An 18091-nucleotide genomic window follows, 5' to 3' on the forward strand; every position below is an offset into this window, starting at 1 on the left:
TCTAAAAACTAATAAAGCCTTTCGAACTTGGCTTCAGTTTATCTTGCTAAAATAACATTCTGATAGGGCTGACTTAATTGTGATGGTATTCCCATAACTTGGTATAACATATAACATAATACAGTAGGAATATCTAACGGAGACAGTAATCTCTCAATCAGAGACACCCTTTGAACTGACAAATTCCGTCCTCGGTAGAGTTTTTCACATTGTACAGAAACGACCCATCTGGAACCAAAATCACTGTCCCTAAATGAGAGGGTGTTCTGTTGACAGAGGTGTTCGCTGAGGAAGGTGTCACTGTAGTAGATCAAGCTTCATGCTGTAAAGCATCAGTGTCTTCGTCTGCAATTACACGTTACATGTACCTGTATTTTGTATATTTTTGCCAAATAAAAGTTGTTCAAACTATAAACTATCGAGCTCGGATAAAGGTTGAGTAGTGTATACTGTTTATAGTGGTGCATGTACTAGAAAGAACCTATAGGCTGGGGAATCTCAGCATATCTTGTCTTCCTTCTAAAGCCGGTGTTGTTGCTGCTTTCAGGGCCAGCCGACTGGACCCCGGCCTGCGATGGGTATGCAGCCTCAGCAGCCCGGGATGTTCCCACCAGGAACACAACAACAACAGCCCATGATGGGCGCACCCCAACCTAATTTATTCCAACAACCGGCAAAACCGCAACAGTCACAGCCCCTTGATCCGTTTGGGTCATTGTGAAACAAGGTGAGTGAGGCGTGGTGTTAAAAAAAATGATTGTGGCTCTTTTCATTTTTTTATCGCCCTTTACAGTGTATTTCATATCGTTCTGGCCAAAGGTACTTTGTTGAACTCAGGAATGTGACCAGATCACATTTAAAAGATAGTGGTGTTGCACAACACTAGAAACACTAGGCCTAACCGATGTTCTATCACTGTGTCAACTATGACACCGGTTGCCAAGAGCTGTGTAACATTACAAAAATCCAATAGGATTACGACGTTGAAAATTATAATGATGATGATGATGATGAAATGAATTAGTAACGAGTGTTTTTTTGTCGCCCTTTGTAGTGTATTTCATATCGTTTTGGCCAAAGGTACTTTGTTGAACTCAGGAATGTGACCAGATCACATTGAAAAGATAGTGGTGCTGCACAACACTAGAAACACTAGGCCTAACCGATGCTCTATCACTGTGTCAACTATGACACCAGTTGCCAAGAGCTGTGTAACATTACAAAAATCCAATAGGATTACGACGTTTGAAATGATGATAATGATGATGATGATGATGATGATGATGATGATGATGATGATGATATGAATTAGTAACGAGTGTATTCTTTTCCTTTCAGACCAAAAGTCCTGTGACTGACTATGTATGAATGCTTGCAAGATATCAAAGACTCAAAGTGTACAGGTCAATCATTATAGGTGACGGGTTCTGACTATAAGGAGCCGCATGTCGCATTTTGAGAAAAGGGCAAAAAGTGAAGAAAAAGTGAAACCTGTTATATGAGTGATGACTTCCCTGGGTAACTTCAACTGTGTCTGGAGGTGGTTAGAGACCACTGAAGCCATGTAATACTGTGAATAAGTTCCTCCTTCAAATACTGTTCCTGCTATAAAGTAACCTTTTAGTAAGGTTTTTTTTCTACTTTAATACCGCTAAAGCCATGTAATACGGCAAATTAGTTCCTCTTTCAAATGCTTTTCCTAACAAGTAACCGAAATTTGGATGAGGTTTTCTCTTTAAACTTTGTAGAGTGTTGTAGTCCAAAGTCCGTTATCTCAGGCAATCCTGAAGAGATTGTCTCACATCATAGATCATTTTAAAAGTAATTTTCTGAGGAACCATTCCATATTTCTATTTCTTTTTCAAAATATTTGCCCTGTGGACTCATTATATTGCCAGTGCCTGTCACATATATAAGGATATGTATATAATGTACCGTGTATCAAGTACTCTAGTATAAACTGTACAGACGAGATAGACTTTTTTAGCTGTTTATAAGGACAAGTTTGCCAAGAGGTAAAAGTCTGTATTAGACATAGGGCTAGACTGTGTATAACATACTGTGATGTACATGACAGCGTATCATAATACTCTGCAGAAATCTAAAAATAGGAATAAGTTCGGTGTAAAGTAGACTCCACGCGGTTGGAGAATCTCAGTTATGGCGAGCGTGTGTGGAGATTTCTTGCGGCCTGATTACGGCATTTATGTGTGCGAGTTTCTGAGTGGTGTGACTCCTTAAGGATTGACTATAATGCACTGCCATTTTGGCTAGAATTTGAAATCCTAAATCAATCAAAACCCCTTTAAAATGTAGTGAATTCTGATTTTGAGAGTGGAGGTCTGATCTTCAAGAGAACAGCCACCCAGGTTTTTAATGGGCATTTGTTCCATTTTGATTTTTTCCTACTGCTTTAGGATTTCAAGTTCTAGTCGAAATTGTCGTGCCCATGGTCAATCCTTAAGATGTTTTGATAAATGCATTGTCTGGGGGGTAAGCGATGATGTCTCACTTAACTGGAACGAATCCAACAGTACATAATGCCTAAAATAATACGTGACCCGTCGCAGCAAAATTATCATGTGTCGTACAGAAAATGTGCCTCAGTGACACCAGGAGATAACGAAAGAAATTGATGAACTCCGACTTCGCAAGAAGCAGACAACAGTGAAATGAACAACCAGTCCGTCTCAACTTGCCAAGATTAGAGCAACATGTGCCAGGATTTGTTGTGACTGGTCAGGTATGTACTTGTCGGTTGGTTCTAAATGCGTTTACCGACGTTTCGATGAGAAATGTTTACTGGAAACCATTGTTTGCTGTTCGTACCATACATGCCATAGTAATAATGAGTAACTGCAGTTGATCGTAAATTCACATGCAACAAAATTGTAATGTTTGTTACCAAATGACTTTAGCTTTTTGAGTTGTAGTGGGCTTGGTGTAGATGTTCTGCACAGAGTCGTAACTTATGATCACCTCGTTGGATAATTTGTTTTCTTTTTTTTATTTGAAAAAACCGTTAAGGGGTTAATGAATTGTCTGTCACTTTACTCCACTGATACATAAGTTACACGGATGTGTTAAGAGGGAGGTTACGATTAGCAACTTAAACATGTACAATAGAACCTCTCTATTAAGGATAGTCTTGTTACTGACTAATGCTGTCATTAATTGGGAGATGTCCTAATTACAGAGGTCAGATTCAACGAGAAACCAATTTGAGACCAAATGCATTGTCCTAAAATAGTGGTGTCCGCTGAAAGTGGTCCCTCTGTACTCTGAGGAGGCACATAAGGCTTTTACTATTATTCTCCACCTTGTCAGTCGGTGGCCTGCTGGTCCATGGTTCCCTGGTCGGGCAGTCTGCTTCATCTCCTTCTATGCTGTACCGTGTAGGCCCTCCCTTGGGTGGCTCTGTTTCTCCTGCCGATGACTTGAGTGCAGTCTGTGGGAATGCACCATGTGGCATGCGGCACTTATCCAATTTGGCCTGGGGTCGTCTTTCTGTTCAGCATCTGTTTAAGCTGTGGATTGTAATCTCTCTGATGCTTATCATTATTTTAGGAGAGACATATTTGACTTTATAAAACTCAACTGTCTTTATTTTGTTTTGTTTTGAGGTGTGTATTTCCACAGTGTGTGTGGCAATGGCTGTTATTCATATATGGCTCCATTGTATATGCTAAAAATAACAAGACAGCAGGTCAAAGTAACCTGCTGTGTTTATATATATAGAACTTGTATGTGTGTGTAAGTGTAACATTGTTGTAAAGTAACGGGCGGGCATTCTAATACACATCACAGAATTCGGAGAGGTTCACGGTACATTTTCACACTTTGCTGTATCCAATGTACTTTACCTGGAATTTAAAAACTGAATTTAGGTGCCCTTTAATCAACATATTGGGGTGTTGATATTCGCTTTTGATATTTGCTTGGAAATATAAGGGCGGGATGCAGGATTTAGGAAAGGGGTAGTGCCAGAATCTGAAAATAGCCTCCATTTCATAAAATTTCAGTTTGACATAGAAGTACTTGATGAAAACCCCTAATTGTTTCTCTCACACATCTCACTCTGGATCTGTGTCTGAACATGGCACTCGATATGGTTTCTTAAGTACTGCTTCTAAATGAATGGGTGTCGCGTTTATGGCAAAGATTTCCGGATCATTTCAATATTTGGCAAAAGCTGTTCACTGGCCATGTTCTTATCGTACATATCATGAGTGGAGGGGGGTGCTTGGTCTTAATTATAACACCCTGGTATTTTAAATAATAAAATGAATTAGAAAACAGGTTGTTTTAAAGAATGCCATGAAATAGAAAACGGGTTGTTTTATAATCTGTGCATCAAAATGGTTATTTAACCCTTCACTAGTGCTGACACCCTGGTATTTAAATAATGAAATGAATTAGAAAGCAGGTTGTTTTGAAGAATGCCATGAAATAGAAAACGGGTTGTTTTATAATCTGTGCATCAAAATGGTTATGAAATCCTTCACTAGTGCATGAACTTGATTTAATCCGTAATCAATATCTTGTGGAGTGACATAAGCAGTCACACGTCACATACCAATATCGTGAAAAATTATGCAGTAAGTGTTCAGTGTGTTGTTATTTTCTACATTGGTTAAAGTGGAACGATTTCTGCACGCATGAATGTAATGGTATAAAACTCACATACAATGTATATTCGAGATATCAACAGCAAACATACTTTTGTATACTCTGTGTAGTCGATTGATGGAATCCTTGGGTCCAGGTTGCTTAGTCACGCAGGTGCTGATTCACGCTAAAGGGTTAGTGTCTTGGGATGATGCCTGGCTGAGACTAATGATAGTTACAGTATTTCTCTGTAGAAGGGCACCGTGGGTAAACTATCCAAAGTGTATGCAAAGAGTTGACCTTTTAAGGCATCTGCAAAATGTCCTCCATGAAGGGTCTCTGTAAGTATCAATGGTATAGGCCCAGCATTATCTCTTTGCTTCTCCTTTCAAATGCTAGTTGCAGCTCTTACATAGCCTGGAGATTGGGTAAATATCACTACACGTAAACTAGCACCATGATGACGGCATTTAGGGTCCGGCTTAAAATCACTTTAATGAGAGTTTTGGAAGTGTTGTGTACGAGTCAATGTGTGTAGTGACTCACAGTGTAGATATGGCCTTCTTACAGAACAAAACTTCATGCTGTATGCAACAACATTCCAAACGCTAGGTTGATGCCGCATAATAGAGTTTATTTCACTGACGTTTGTAAGAATTATCATTCTGGCAAAGCTTGGTGGGGTTAGCTATATATTGTAAGAGTTTTCACGTAGATTTCTCACCAGATTTTGTGGCCAGTAGTCGTTTTGCCGGCGGTGTGCGTATTTATTTGAAGCTGTTCTGCTCGTATCTCTATGAAATATTGTACTACAATGATACGTGTATTTCTCTTTGGTTTGAGTAGTGTTGGGATTGAGTGGTGGCAGTAAGCGTCGTCTTTGAGTGGGGTATTTGATAAAAAGAAGCCATGGGGTGCTGATAGCAAATACTGTAGTTCACCAGACCAATTCTCCCTAAAACTGCTCTCCTTGTCTCGGTCGAACCGAATTTGTAAAATGAATATTGCACTAAGGAACCCCCTACTTCCTCTATCATGTCTATATCTGAGCAGACATGTGAAGTTCTATCAAAACTCTGAGCTGGGCTGATGTGACAGACATTGAAAACCCAGGTGTAGTAGTCCAGTCTGACAGCAGATTGTACCGTGGGATCATAGTCTTGAGGCCAAGGCCTTTTGAGCTAAAAATCCCAGTACAATTCCTGTATATATAAATAGGACTACTAGACGGGGACTTAATTTACTTTCACGCCATCGATGCTGCATTGGAGGCAGAACTAGTTCTTCCCCTGCATCGCCAGTCACTGCAGTCCATAATCGTCGCCACTTATTGCCCAACAATAGCTTCAACTATCACGATCCTAATTTTGTATCCATTATAAAGTGATGTTTGTGTTAGGAGTCTGTAAATGTGATAATAAAGCTGTATAAAGGTGTATATTTGTTAGATGAATCCAAGGTGCGGGCCGAAGTCTACGACCTGTCCACCAGGGGTCACTTTGTCAGTAAAAAGACGCAATGCTGCATGGTCAACACTCAAATTTCACGCCACCTTCCACGGAAATATTTCAAAAAGTATCTGAGAAATCGTGCTAATTTACTCGAATTTCAGATATTGACATAATATTATAATTATAATAAATTTGCCAGTGGTTTCTTTGGAACTGTCGACCTAACAACAAATTTCAGAATGATATTATCAAGAATTGCACCAGAGAAGTATTTTCGCATGCTGATTTCAGTTTTAATTTTTTATAATCCATATATATACAAATTGGGATTCATTTTCTTGTGATTGAAATCAATAATAATTCAAAACTATAGGTTGAAATGAATGAAAAATGAGACCATATTATTCTAGCTAAGTTAGCAGACTTGTCCAAGTGCTTGTTTCGAAACGAGGGACAAGGTTGCAACTGTGAAGGTTGAGGAAATGAGTGTAACCTGTTTGTATTGCGGAATGCCTTCATCATGTTCATCAATAATGAATTAATTTGATCAAAATTTGAGCATATCGATTTTTGTGATGGCTGTTCATAAAGTGTAATAGTGACAGTCATCGGGTTCAAAATGAAGAAAACTTTCTGGAAAAGTTCAAAATAGAGAAAATTTTCCTGGGAAAGTTCAAAATAGAGAGTATTTTCCCAGGAAAGTTCAATATGGAGAAAATTTCCTGGAAAAGTTCAAAATAGAGAGAGAAAAAGTTCAGGAAAGCTAAAAATTGAGAAATTTTCCGGAGAAAGTTCAAAATAGAGAAAAATTCCTGGGAAAGTGCAACATAGTGAAAATTTCCTGGGAAATTTCAAACTGGAGAACAGTTCCAGGGAAAGTACATGCTACAACTTGCTTCTCTGATCCTCTTCTCAAATTTGACTGTGGCCATGTAGATGACCTGTTATTTGTGATCACGGGACTTTGATGATATCAGTGTACAGATAAATATGTAACTAATTAATGTTAAATCAGCAATGTGCTGTGTGGATTAAATGAAGTAGACTGCAATTGGATATCAGTGTTATTTTTTTGTGTTTCGATGAGGTTGTGGCCGGTTGAATACACGGAAGTGCGGTATGTCATGTACCTTATCGGGGCTTATCAAGAGGGAAGTTTTGGTAGGAGAAAAACAACCAGCGAGGTGTAACAGCGATGGCAAAATGTTGCCATTTCATTTGAATTCACAGCAGTTGACTCCATGTCATCAGCTCTTGGCCGTGTGCTTTCTGTATGGGCCTTGAAAAGGTTCATGACACTCTGCACTTATCTATAGGGACTTCTCAAAAGTCTGCTTCCTCCATGCTCTCGCGGCAGCCGTAAACGAAACGTACATATAGTATAGTGTCTTGTAAGCCAGATATGGCTGGCCATTATATATTATGGATGACACTTAAATAAATAAATAATAATAATAATAATAATTTAAGAAGCAGCTGCTGCTCTGTTACTATTTCAGGTTATGAGAATAAATGAATGTTTTGTGTCATTATTTTGCACTTCAATCAATAGCTCCAGTTGCAAATTTGGTACATGATCCTGCTAATCTCCACTATGCTTTCAGTTGATCCGTATTGCCTTGGAGAGTCCATTCAGAAATTACAGAGATTTTGGCCTGGTAATGAACCTCTCAGGACTAGACATACTGGTTATGTTTTGAAGTTCCGGATCAAATTTGACCACGCCCGATCCAATGATGTAGCGTCATATTTTCTCGACCGGTCGCCAGGAAATGGTTGGTAGAATAATTTGGAACTCGCCAGGGATTGTTTGGGGGGAGGGGTTATGGGGTTTCCACGGACTGCTATATGATGATGCAGGTTTATGCCCTCGGAAAACTAGAAAGTACCAGAAGCTTGTAGCCTGATATACAGATGCATTGCTTGTGATGCCATCTGGTGGTCATTTCAAATTCATCAAAAAATTACAGCAGGTCCGAGCATGGAGGAGTTTGTTGAGGACCTAATGTTTCCCTGTTGCACGACACAGTTATTTTTGCGTCATGAAAATGGCTCCAATATGTGGCGGAGTCGGAAATGTGACATCATTTGCTGGTTATGTGACCAGATTGATCTTCAGCGTCATGAAAATGGCTCCCAAGTGTGGCAGAGTCACAAATGTGACGTCATTTGCTGGCCATTTGACCAGATTGATCTTCAGCGTCATGAAAATGGCTCCCAAATGTGGCAGAGTCAGAAATGTGACGTTATTTGCTGGCTATTTGACCAGATTCGGAGTACCCCAGACATGATGCCTGGAAGAAGTATCAAAAGCAGCCAACATCATTTTCAAAAATAGTTTATTTTTTTCTAAAAAATAGCGGAGAAAAAACTCAATAAAGAATAAAATAAACCTATAGATATAAATGTCAATTGCCCTGGCTGTATTGTGCAGGTACCACATAATATCTCCAATGCTGTAACTGCAGAGGTAGTTTTTACCAATAAACACGAGTAAATGCTTTTACTTCATTTTTTGTACAGGAAGTAAAAGCAAAAGCATTTACTTGTCATTATCCACATCACACACTGCACAGATGGTGGACGGAGTGAAGGACAATGTTGATCAATAAATCACTGTGCCTCCTACTCCCTTGTTCGAAAGTCGCTTTGAATTTTCACTTCCTGATTTGAATATCCACTGTGAACCTTGTATTGATTTCCGAATCGGGAACAAGCTGAAAAAAGGACAACATTCACTTTAATATTCAATGTTCCATCACAAAAACGTGTTAAGTTAAATCCATTATCTGATAATGACTTCTTGTACCACCTGCTTCTGGTTGTGACAATTTGTCTCTCGGTTGTGACATTGTCTATCACAATCTGACATTTTGAATATGAGGACAAATGTTTAGTGACTGTCCTTCCCGAATCTGATTGTGACATTTAGTGGATGTGACAACTGCTCATATTGTCAAATTATGTTGTCTGACACTTTATATCAAAGAGAGACTTCCCCATTCCTTCTCGTTATACAAAATTATCAGGATTAAACTGAATTCATACCTTCGAAAAGTCGTCATAAGTAATTTTTCCACTTGTTTCTAACCCCTCCCTCTCTAAGAGTTTGAACACCAAGTCGACTATCGAATCGTCTGGTATGGCGCCACTGAACAACATCTTGTACATGCGGAAGACTTCATCATGTTGAAGGTAGTTTAATTCGTGAACGTCGAACACTTTGAAGGCCACTGAAAGAAAAAAGAACATGTTTTGAACCTGTCAACCTGGACCCTAAATTTTTTTGATGTAGTCGATTGAGATGCATCTGACAGAGGTACAGACAAGTTCTTTGTTCATGAAAACACATGCATCCCCCACTCCAAAAGGCTTTCTTAACACTTATTAAATGAGCATTCACACTGATGTCGTATTGCGATCTCTAAAATATCTGAAATTTTTTTTCACTATTTTTATTTCAGTAGATCACAAAATTTCCTTTGGTTTTCCAGCCAAAAATACTTTTCACAGTTTTCATTTACATGAATCTAGGTTATTTGCAAAATTCACAAAAATTTAAATTATTATTACAAAAATGTATTGATTTACAGAATAGATGATATGAAGTCACATCCAGCTTTCCTAATTCCTTATTCTGGCAAGCGACTCATAATTTTTTAAAGGACATGAATTGCTTCCAATACTTACATCGTCTTTTCTTTTCTATTTCCTGCTTAGAACAAAGTATTGAGCAGATATTTAAGAATTCCTCAGGCATAATCACATCCCTTGGATCCCTCTTGTAAAGTTCCGTTATCCTTGCTATAAATGGGTGCCCGTTAAAGTCCGGTATGTTTAGGAACTTGTCTATCGGTATGCCGTCCTGCCCTTTTGATTTGTCATATACCGTGTACTGTTTTAAAAGTAGTGCCCTCAATTCATTTTCAGTAACTGAAACCAGAGACAAGATTGTTAATACAGGTGGTGCAAAAATGGGAAACTGCCACAATGTTGCAGAGTCAGGAGTTTTGGTTGCTTGAAACCTACACAGTTTTACCCAGAGATAAAAAGCTTGGTTCCCCCCCCCCCGACTCCCATAGGCAATGAGGGAGGCTCTTTTTGTGGTCTCTAGGTGTTCCTTTTCGCAGTCCTGTCCTCTTACTCCATTGCCTCTTGTCTCAACTGACAATGTGTCTCTGATTGTGACTATGTCTCTGATTGTGACTATGTCTCTGATTGTGACTATATATCAGATTGTGACTGTTGTGACTATGCAGAGGAGTTACAAAGATGTATGTAACTCCTCTACCTAGTAGCTACTATACATACATGGTGTTGTTTCCAGGTATTTTTGTTGCCTTTCGACTGTCATACCAGCCAATTCATTCCCCTGAAAAAAAGAATAGCAAAAGACATTAGCCAAGGAATGAACCCCTTGTCTGAGGGGTGAGAGTAATTTCTTAGAAACTTGGATTGAGGCAAAAAAACAATATAATTTTCTAGCCACAATACAAAATGTGTCAAAATACTGTAAAATGACCAAAAATAGCCTTAACCCTGGGCGAATTAGGAGCACAGGAGTTCGTGTACATCATGTACAGTGAATATATAGAGTAGATAGGACACATTTAGAAAATCCTCAAACAAACAGAAATCATACAATATTCAATGCTAACCATGATTGCAATGTATGGAGCATGTATTCAATTATTGCAATAAAGAATTAGATGTCAAATATTCTATGTGAAAAGCCTCTAAAACACGATTTTTTGTGCATTGTTTACATTGGTTTCCAAATCACGGGCGCAGCCATTTTGCAGACTACAGCGCCCCGCCATACGGCGGGTTTTATGCAAACTGAAGTATAATTGTTGAATGAGAACTGTACGAGTTCAAAAGGGCATATACTATCAATTAAGTCAATTAAAGAGGCCTAATTGACCCGTGTACGCTTTGAATGTCAAATAAGGCTCAATTGCAGAACTGGCCAACCCTAACCAAACCTCTCCTTGAAGCATTTGTCAGACCTCAAATTGTGTGAAATCACTGGTTTTGTTGACAATCAATTCCCTATATAGAGATTTAAACAGGGCATAGAAGAATCCTAGGCAACCCGGACAGTCTATCCTAGGACACTATAAAACTGGCACTCCTTGCACCACCCTACACTTCAGTGCAACACTCGGCACTCATGACTGAGCTTAGGCTACTCCAGGGTCAGTAACAAATGCGAGGGGAGGAGCATGCGACTGACGCTGGAATTCGAGCATATCCTTGCACCAACCTGCTGAGGTCTCCTCCTCCCTCCCCTGTCCCGTTGTTTCGATGCGGCTGTCCCTGGTTGCGTTCCTGGTTGTGACCCTCGCTGAGACCCCGCCTGACTGACGGGCTTCCCAGGGTCGTCGGGATCGTCCTGGGCTCCCTGTACAGATTGGGAAGGTCTATGGCTTTCCGGCATCTGCTTTCCTCTTGAACCCGTCTGGGATTGCGGCTTGTCGTGTACGCTCATCTTGACAGTTGCTCAAAGCATTTTTAGTTGATACCTTTCATTTATTGTGTTTTCACTATATGAAGAAATTAAAACGGACAAAATAAGCTATCGCCTGAAATCTGCAGACGACGGAGAACGAAACGGGGCGTCATGTTCTTTTCTTGACGACCATCATTAGCTAAGTTTTAACCTGTGACAATTTCTTTCTTTAAAATTCGGGTTGAGATCCGAAATGATGTCCTGATAACTGAAATTGAGACGGTTCTAAACCTACCTCGGTACAACATTTCGATTAGCAGTGAAATGTTAACTGAACTTGAGCCAAAAACATAGACTTCGACGACGAAACGCGATACTTCATGAATTTCATGTCGTCAATTTTAGACGCCGAATTTATGTGAGGTGAGATCAGTCCAAGCCTAAAAGCGTTTTTGTATCAACATACATGTACTTGTGAGAAAGCGTTTTTGTATCAACATACTTGGGAGAAAACAGATAAGTCCTCGGGTTCACCAAACGTGAATATTACCTGAATCCGAGCGCAGCCTCCCCTATTCTCGTCTTCTTGATATTGATGAAATTCTTTCCTCCTCCAGTCTTTAGAGACGACTCGCCATATCGTATTCCAGTAAACAAGACATACAAACCTACAGCGCGTGAATATTCGCATATCAATATATCAATATTTCTGAATACCCCTTGCGGCCACTCCGTCGTCAGTCGGCCATGACGTATTGTCCTCGCAAAATGTCTCCACCGACGGGCTTGAATAATCGTATTGGATAAAAGTCCATAAAATAGGTTTATAAATTTGTTCCACATGCATTTTTCACAGATACCAGTGAATAGATATTGTTTCTATTATGTAGAAAGTCGGGACGGCCCTGGGCTGATTTTACAGTAGACTACCCAAAAACGTCTGTAGATTCCGCCTCTGCTCGTTTCCATCTGACAGGGCCAAAGTGGACAGGACTTAAAAAGTTATCTCAAATCTTCAATGTGATTTTAGAACACCCTTTGTCTGTCCCTACATTATACTAGCACCCTTCTTGCAATTTTCGCCGCGACAGCGTCAAAGATAGAATCATTTACATCAGGATCAGGGCATTTCCATCCATCTAGAAAGTCGGTGCGGCTCCTGGCAGATTTTACAGTCTTTGACAGTTATTCTGACTTATACTTTGCATGGCTATGAATCACTGTGTCACCTCTCGGAAGACATGGCCATTGAACTGCAATAAACAATGCAAAAGAACGGCGGGTAGCCTTTGGCCTGCCTGAAATTTGCAAGCCTAGTCCAAAACTGCCTCGCAACACTGGCGAAAATTGTTAACAGATGTAATGTAACCAGTGGCGGCGCATGGTGTCAAACAGGGGCAATATCCTCATGGCTAGGTAAATCCCTTGCGAAATTGTCCCTTTTAAGCCGTGGCCAAATGATTCCCAATTGATTAAAGCCTCGATGAAAGTTTGGGCTAAAGTGCCGTATTCCGCACCCGACGAAAATCGTCTTGGTAAAACGTTGACGGCGATTGCAGATTGACGCGATTTTTGACAGTCTTCGCGTGTGTGATAGTTTGCGTACAGTGTACGTTTGTAACGCCAATCATGCATTATCCACCCCATTATTATAATGATCGTTTTAAAGAATCGTTTTATGGAAGTTTGTTGGTCTTAAAATTCCTATTTCATCAGACAGAAATGTTCTCTAATATCATTCATACCAAATAGTTTTTCTGATTTCTTGAGTAAATATTAGGCACTCCATCCATCAACACTCACCGCTAAATAAATATCGACATACGTGTATATTAGCTTACCTTGCGTATGAAGTCATTCAACTTTATCGACTGATTGACTTATAAAGGTTATCTTAAAGAACATCTTAAAAAAAGTAGGTCTGACATGTATTTGCTTAATGTTAATAAATACCATGTTAATTTTGGCTTGGATTAAAGGGGTACACCATTCGTAATTACTGGTGGTCCAGGTAAATAGAAATGCAGTTATAAACAATGCCGTATATACAGTGCAGTAATTATGACGATGAATTGGCTGAAACTTGTTATTTATAGTACATGTATTTGTATATCTGTTTACACAAATGTGTTGTTGAAACTGATATCCAATTCATTATTTACACAATTTGGATTTTTTTTCAAATTCAATTACAACTACAATTTTGAGATATTTAACGAACGGTGTATACCCTTTAACGAATCATATCACAAAAAGTAGGTTCTCAGACAGGTCCGCTCACATTCTCCAATTAAGCAGATGAAAGATCAATATTATCCCTGCCCACACAGAGTTCCTTAAGCCAAAACCAACCTATCAATTGCCGGTCGACATGCTGATTTATCGTCGGTGTGCGTCAATCCTTGAGTCTTATCCTTCAAGGAGCCCCCTGCAACTTTAACTCCCCGTGCTCTCTCTAGAATATGAAAGACGGCTTCTTCTCCATACATGTGCCCGTCCGAGTTCTCATGTATATTCCGTCAAACTCACATCTTGTGACGCGCAACGCCAGATCGGCATGGGCGATAGATCGGGAATAGAAAAAGGCTCAGGAAGCGGCGCCTTACAAACGAGCGATTTAAATTGCAGTGAGCTGCGATTATAGTCGCTCGGCTGCTCGACAGAAAGATCTCTCATCTGCGGGTTAAGCCAGTATGCGCCGGGTTTGATCAATACAGCTCGCATCGTCGCTATGATTACCCATTGTTGACCTGCAGTGACAACTGCAAACGAACGATTATTTTGCATCTGAGAAAAATCGCTTATATCGGTGGTCATCGCTGCTTGCGATAAGAATCCTTGTTTGCCGCTACCTCCGATCAACCAGTTTTTTTATTTGAAAGACACTGGATCAAACCCAGCGATTACCGGTTTACCCGGAGATGAGCCATCCTTTTATCGCTAATCGCAGCAATAAAGCTGGCATAGGTCGCAGCGACAAAATCGCTTGCTTACGAGGCGCTTGGTTACACTGATTCCCACAGTAGTCTTGAAAACTCGGAAGATGATCTAATCGGAGCTTGCTCGTCATTCTGTCAGTTGTGATACCAAGAATACGGGCACATCAGCCGAGTTACACAATGCATCATTGGAAAAGTCACTCCGAAAAATCACGGATATTATTCTGTAGGGTTTTCCACCCTTGCCTTGAAGAGGTCCTTCGCCATTGAATTCCTTCTGTTGAGGAAGATTCAAAAACACCTTGCGTTGTTTCTGATTCACCCAAATCGTAATCTCTCTGTTGTTGACTGTTGAGTCATTTCGGAAATATTCTGTGGGTTTTCCAATTTTTTCTAAATTTCGAAGGCCCTTGGCAAATCATTCACTTCTTGAAGAGGAAGCTGATTGTTTGTATACATATTCAAAGAGCATCACGTTTCGCCACTATGTGCTTATCAGGAGCTCAAATAAATAGGAAAACAGTGTCAAGTTTTCGTCGTCACCATGAATTGTAAAAGGGTGTTGGTTTTGCAAAAATTGAATTTCAAAAGATTTACCACAAATTCTTATACCATCTGGTATGACCTCCAACGTGGTACACGTATTTGAAATGTCGAAATGGGGGATAGCCCACTCTGAGCCAAATTTTCGAGTGTTTTCATCTCATCTGCCAAGAACTCATTACCCAAGCAGGTCAAGGCCCTAGACAACTACTATTTAGGCAGGTCTTGGGCGGTCAGTCCACATACCTAGGCAGGCCTGGAAATAAAGTTAATCGGAGGCAGAAATTTTACTCGAATCATGAATTTTTCAAATTTTCTTCAACTTGGAACGTTGGTGTTGGCGTCATTGGTGTTGATAGCTGAAGCTGGGCCCGCAAAAGGTAAGTAAAAGTTTAAACTAAGAGCACATTGCCCTGCACGTGCTCAAATTTTGGACAAGCATATAGGCCTACCCGGTTTTCTACACGTCAACGGCAGCGCTAACTGAAACTCTAGTGTGTATTGCTAGTTCACATGATAGTCACATTATGCAGCAGTCAACCATTAATCCCTCCCCCAAAAAGAATACGACATCGAGATCGACGTAGAATTTGAGTTGAGTTCTGGGCGAACACAAAAGGTTTACACAAATTCTGGCCGGGCGAATCGTTGTTTTGCATAGCTGATAATGACGGACAATGTTGTCGACCAGGTAAATCCGACGCCATCGCCAACCGTTTAAGTCCGTGGTTGCACACTGAGCGAATGGAAACCAAAGAAAAAATAATCGACCCCCTCCGCGAGATGCGTTGGTGTACCAATCGATAGGAACAAATTGTGATTGACAAGTAGTGCAATCAGCGGATTCCGTAGTGTAGTGGTTATCACATCTGCCTAACACGCAGAAGGTCCCCGGTTCGAGACCGGGCGGAATCAATCTTTTTAACGCGTGGAGCTGACATTTTGCTGCCAATGATACTCGAAAAATCCTGTTGGCAAGCGTGGTCGAATAGTGTCTGTAGGCCTACAGGCCTAAAATATAAATTCACACTGATTTTTACTTTCAGGGAAGTCCCAATGTTACTTGAAGCGCCTCGATCTCATGTTCGTCCTTGACACTAGTTACAGCCTCACCCCAGAGGACTTTAAACAACTGAAGACATTCGCTAACGCAATCATAAAAGGCTTAAGGGAGCAGGGGACGAAACTGGACGTCGGCGTGGTTAAATATGGTGCTACGGCTGTCGTGGAGGTCGACTTGGACAATAACCTCTCCCGACCGGAACTTCAGAAGGCCATCAATGACATCACACATGACGCCGAATTTGGCACTAATACGCACCTCGGTTTGAACCTCGCCCGCCTGGAGTTAAGCGAAAAGACAACATGCACGTGCGGCTCACCGAAGGGGATTGTCTTGCTCACGGATGGGTTCCCTAGCTACGCGAGCTCCGCGTTTCTCGAGGCCAGGGTCGCGCGGGAGCTTGGATACCACATCTTCGTCGTGGCCATGGGAGAGGATAGCAATTTCCAGGGGGCGACGGTGGAGAATCTCGCAGCTATGTTCACCGATGGAGACAAACGCCGCGTAGATCGGGTGATGAAGGCGAGTGAGTTGGGATCGTTCGTGGACGTGGTCGTAAAGAAAATGTGTGGAGGTAGGTGCCATAGTTTCCTTTTACTCCAGTCCCGACCATTTTTTCGCTGCACTGCAATACGTTGATACATTGACGCAAGGGTGCAACACGCGGGGGTCTCATGCACACGATGAGGGGAGTCGCCTTTGAACACCACTACACAAGCAGACCGTTGCTCGAGATTTTTCCGATGGGGCAGTGAACGCGTCGGTTGCCCTCATCAAATCTCCACAACTTCGTGATGGCCCGGCGGTGTAACATCATCGGCTGCTCTATATCTCAGGTTTTCCAAACAATTCTCAAGATACATCTGGAGCGACCATGAAAACGTATCACTGTGATTTCAAGCGTTCTCCAAACATGAACGGAAACACATAAACAGCATTGCAACGGCTTATAAAGGACTGAACGATCAGCCCAGATCGCCCTGAAAATTCAACACTGCAAATATGGGCTTCGTACAAATAAATCTCCTTGATTCGTTTTGTCTGAAACGTCTTCTCATTTTCTGCCGGTTGTATTTTCAGATTACGACCAAAAGAGGAGCACACCACCTGTCCCAATGACACAGAAATACTACGAGAAAGAGTGGCCATTATTCAGTTAGAAGGACCCGGATTCACAAAGAGCCGTCAGACATTTTGGCGATTCTGCTTCTCATTTTGGGGAATGATTGGTCGACGTCATCAGCCAATCAAAATGTCTAACGTCTGCAAAATTTATCGTGTGATACCGTTCTGACCAATAAAGTGACGTCAAGACACATTCAAAATATGGCAGGATCAGCATCAAACGGCTTTATTGATTCTGCGAAAACTGATTCTGTTTGTAATACAGTATTCGTCCCGTTTGGCATTGAGTGACTTTGTTATTCTTAGGGAGGAAATACCCACCATTTGACACAACTGGAGTGACATTCTTGTGTAAACCTTCTTGACTTTTAAAGGGCCATCTTTGGCATGGGACTATAGATGGCTAAAAGGTAGAATGTGCAAACTCGCCACTGTATGCCGCAACATGTAACAGCTTACTACACTGGTATCTTAATATATGACTTTCGTTGGTGTGGCGAGGCAGGTCTACCGTCACAATCCGTTCAATAGAAGTGTTTATTGCAGTCTAATGATTTTTCAATGATTGCTGTTATATGTAGGAGATGTCACGGTTCGACCGGAAGCCATTTTTGCAAAAAACAACATATCTCACCTACTTGTATCTGTACATATAGAAAAGTTAGTTCTTTGTGTGCTGTTTTTTTAATATTTGTGTTTTCTAAAGATTGAAATAAATGTGCTATCATAACCTGACCTGGAATGTTATCTAATTGTAGTATTTAAGGCCTTATAGGCCTTATAAGAATCGTGCCTTATAGGCCTTATAAGAATCGTGCAAAGAAAAAGATACTGCAACGGCTCAATTATGGGCTACGAGGCTATTTTTAATGATGAAGATGATGATTGAATGTGGTTACAATTTAAGTCA

At 40.7% G+C, this 18091-nt stretch overlaps 3 protein-coding genes and 1 non-coding gene across 21 annotated transcripts in view; 3 read left to right on the forward strand and 1 right to left on the reverse strand.

Annotated features, from left to right (window-relative positions):
- LOC135488722 (phosphatidylinositol-binding clathrin assembly protein LAP-like) overlaps positions 1-7110 on the forward strand; it is a 56475-nt gene extending 49365 nt beyond the window's left edge. For all 18 annotated transcript variants that reach the window (XM_064773454.1, XM_064773452.1, XM_064773456.1 and 15 more), the window contains 2 exons: positions 548-727; positions 1339-7110. In XM_064773454.1, the coding sequence (XP_064629524.1) occupies positions 548-721 (174 nt within the window). In that variant the 3' untranslated portion in view covers positions 722-727; positions 1339-7110. The remainder of the gene's footprint in view (positions 1-547; positions 728-1338) is intronic.
- Positions 7111-8381: 1271 nt separating this feature from the next.
- LOC135488215 (uncharacterized) lies at positions 8382-12180 on the reverse strand. The gene is made up of 6 exons (XM_064772714.1): positions 12062-12180; positions 11326-11605; positions 10371-10431; positions 9750-9992; positions 9108-9292; positions 8382-8776 (listed from the first exon to the last, which is right to left on the reverse strand). The coding sequence occupies exons 2-6, from the start codon at positions 11548-11550 to the stop codon at positions 8717-8719; spliced, it is 774 nt and encodes a 257-aa protein (XP_064628784.1). The 5' UTR covers positions 11551-11605; positions 12062-12180; the 3' UTR covers positions 8382-8716.
- A 3050-nt stretch (positions 12181-15230) lies between these two features.
- Positions 15231-17974, forward strand: LOC135488431 (collagen alpha-6(VI) chain-like). The gene is made up of 3 exons (XM_064773039.1): positions 15231-15373; positions 16040-16630; positions 17137-17974. The coding sequence occupies exons 1-3, from the start codon at positions 15292-15294 to the stop codon at positions 17214-17216; spliced, it is 753 nt and encodes a 250-aa protein (XP_064629109.1). The 5' UTR covers positions 15231-15291; the 3' UTR covers positions 17217-17974.
- Trnav-aac (transfer RNA valine (anticodon AAC)) lies at positions 15836-15908 on the forward strand. Its single transcript has one exon. It is a non-coding gene; the product is annotated as a tRNA-Val (tRNA).
- Positions 17975-18091: the final 117 nt, after the last annotated feature.

The sequence above is a fragment of the Lineus longissimus genome, chromosome 5 (assembly GCF_910592395.1).
Source record: "Lineus longissimus chromosome 5, tnLinLong1.2, whole genome shotgun sequence".
NCBI classification, from domain to species: Eukaryota; Metazoa; Nemertea; class Pilidiophora; order Heteronemertea; family Lineidae; genus Lineus; species Lineus longissimus.

Excerpts from the sequence above, each read along its gene's own strand:
- LOC135488431 (XM_064773039.1), top strand. The coding sequence starts at position 15,292 with ATGAATTTTTCAAATTTTCTTCAACTTGGAACGTTGGTGTTGGCGTCA. Across the intron at positions 15,374-16,039 it reads TGAAGCTGGGCCCGCAAAAG|GGAAGTCCCAATGTTACTTG; the intron begins GTAAGTAAAAGT and ends TTTTACTTTCAG. Across the intron at positions 16,631-17,136 it reads CGTAAAGAAAATGTGTGGAG|ATTACGACCAAAAGAGGAGC; the intron begins GTAGGTGCCATA and ends TTGTATTTTCAG.
- LOC135488215 (XM_064772714.1), bottom strand. The coding sequence starts at position 11,550 with ATGAGCGTACACGACAAGCCGCAATCCCAGACGGGTTCAAGAGGAAAG. Across the intron at positions 9,293-9,749 it reads AATAGAAAAGAAAAGACGAT|TGGCCTTCAAAGTGTTCGAC; the intron begins GTAAGTATTGGA and ends TTTTTCTTTCAG. Across the intron at positions 8,777-9,107 it reads CTTATGACGACTTTTCGAAG|CTTGTTCCCGATTCGGAAAT; the intron begins GTATGAATTCAG and ends TCCTTTTTTCAG.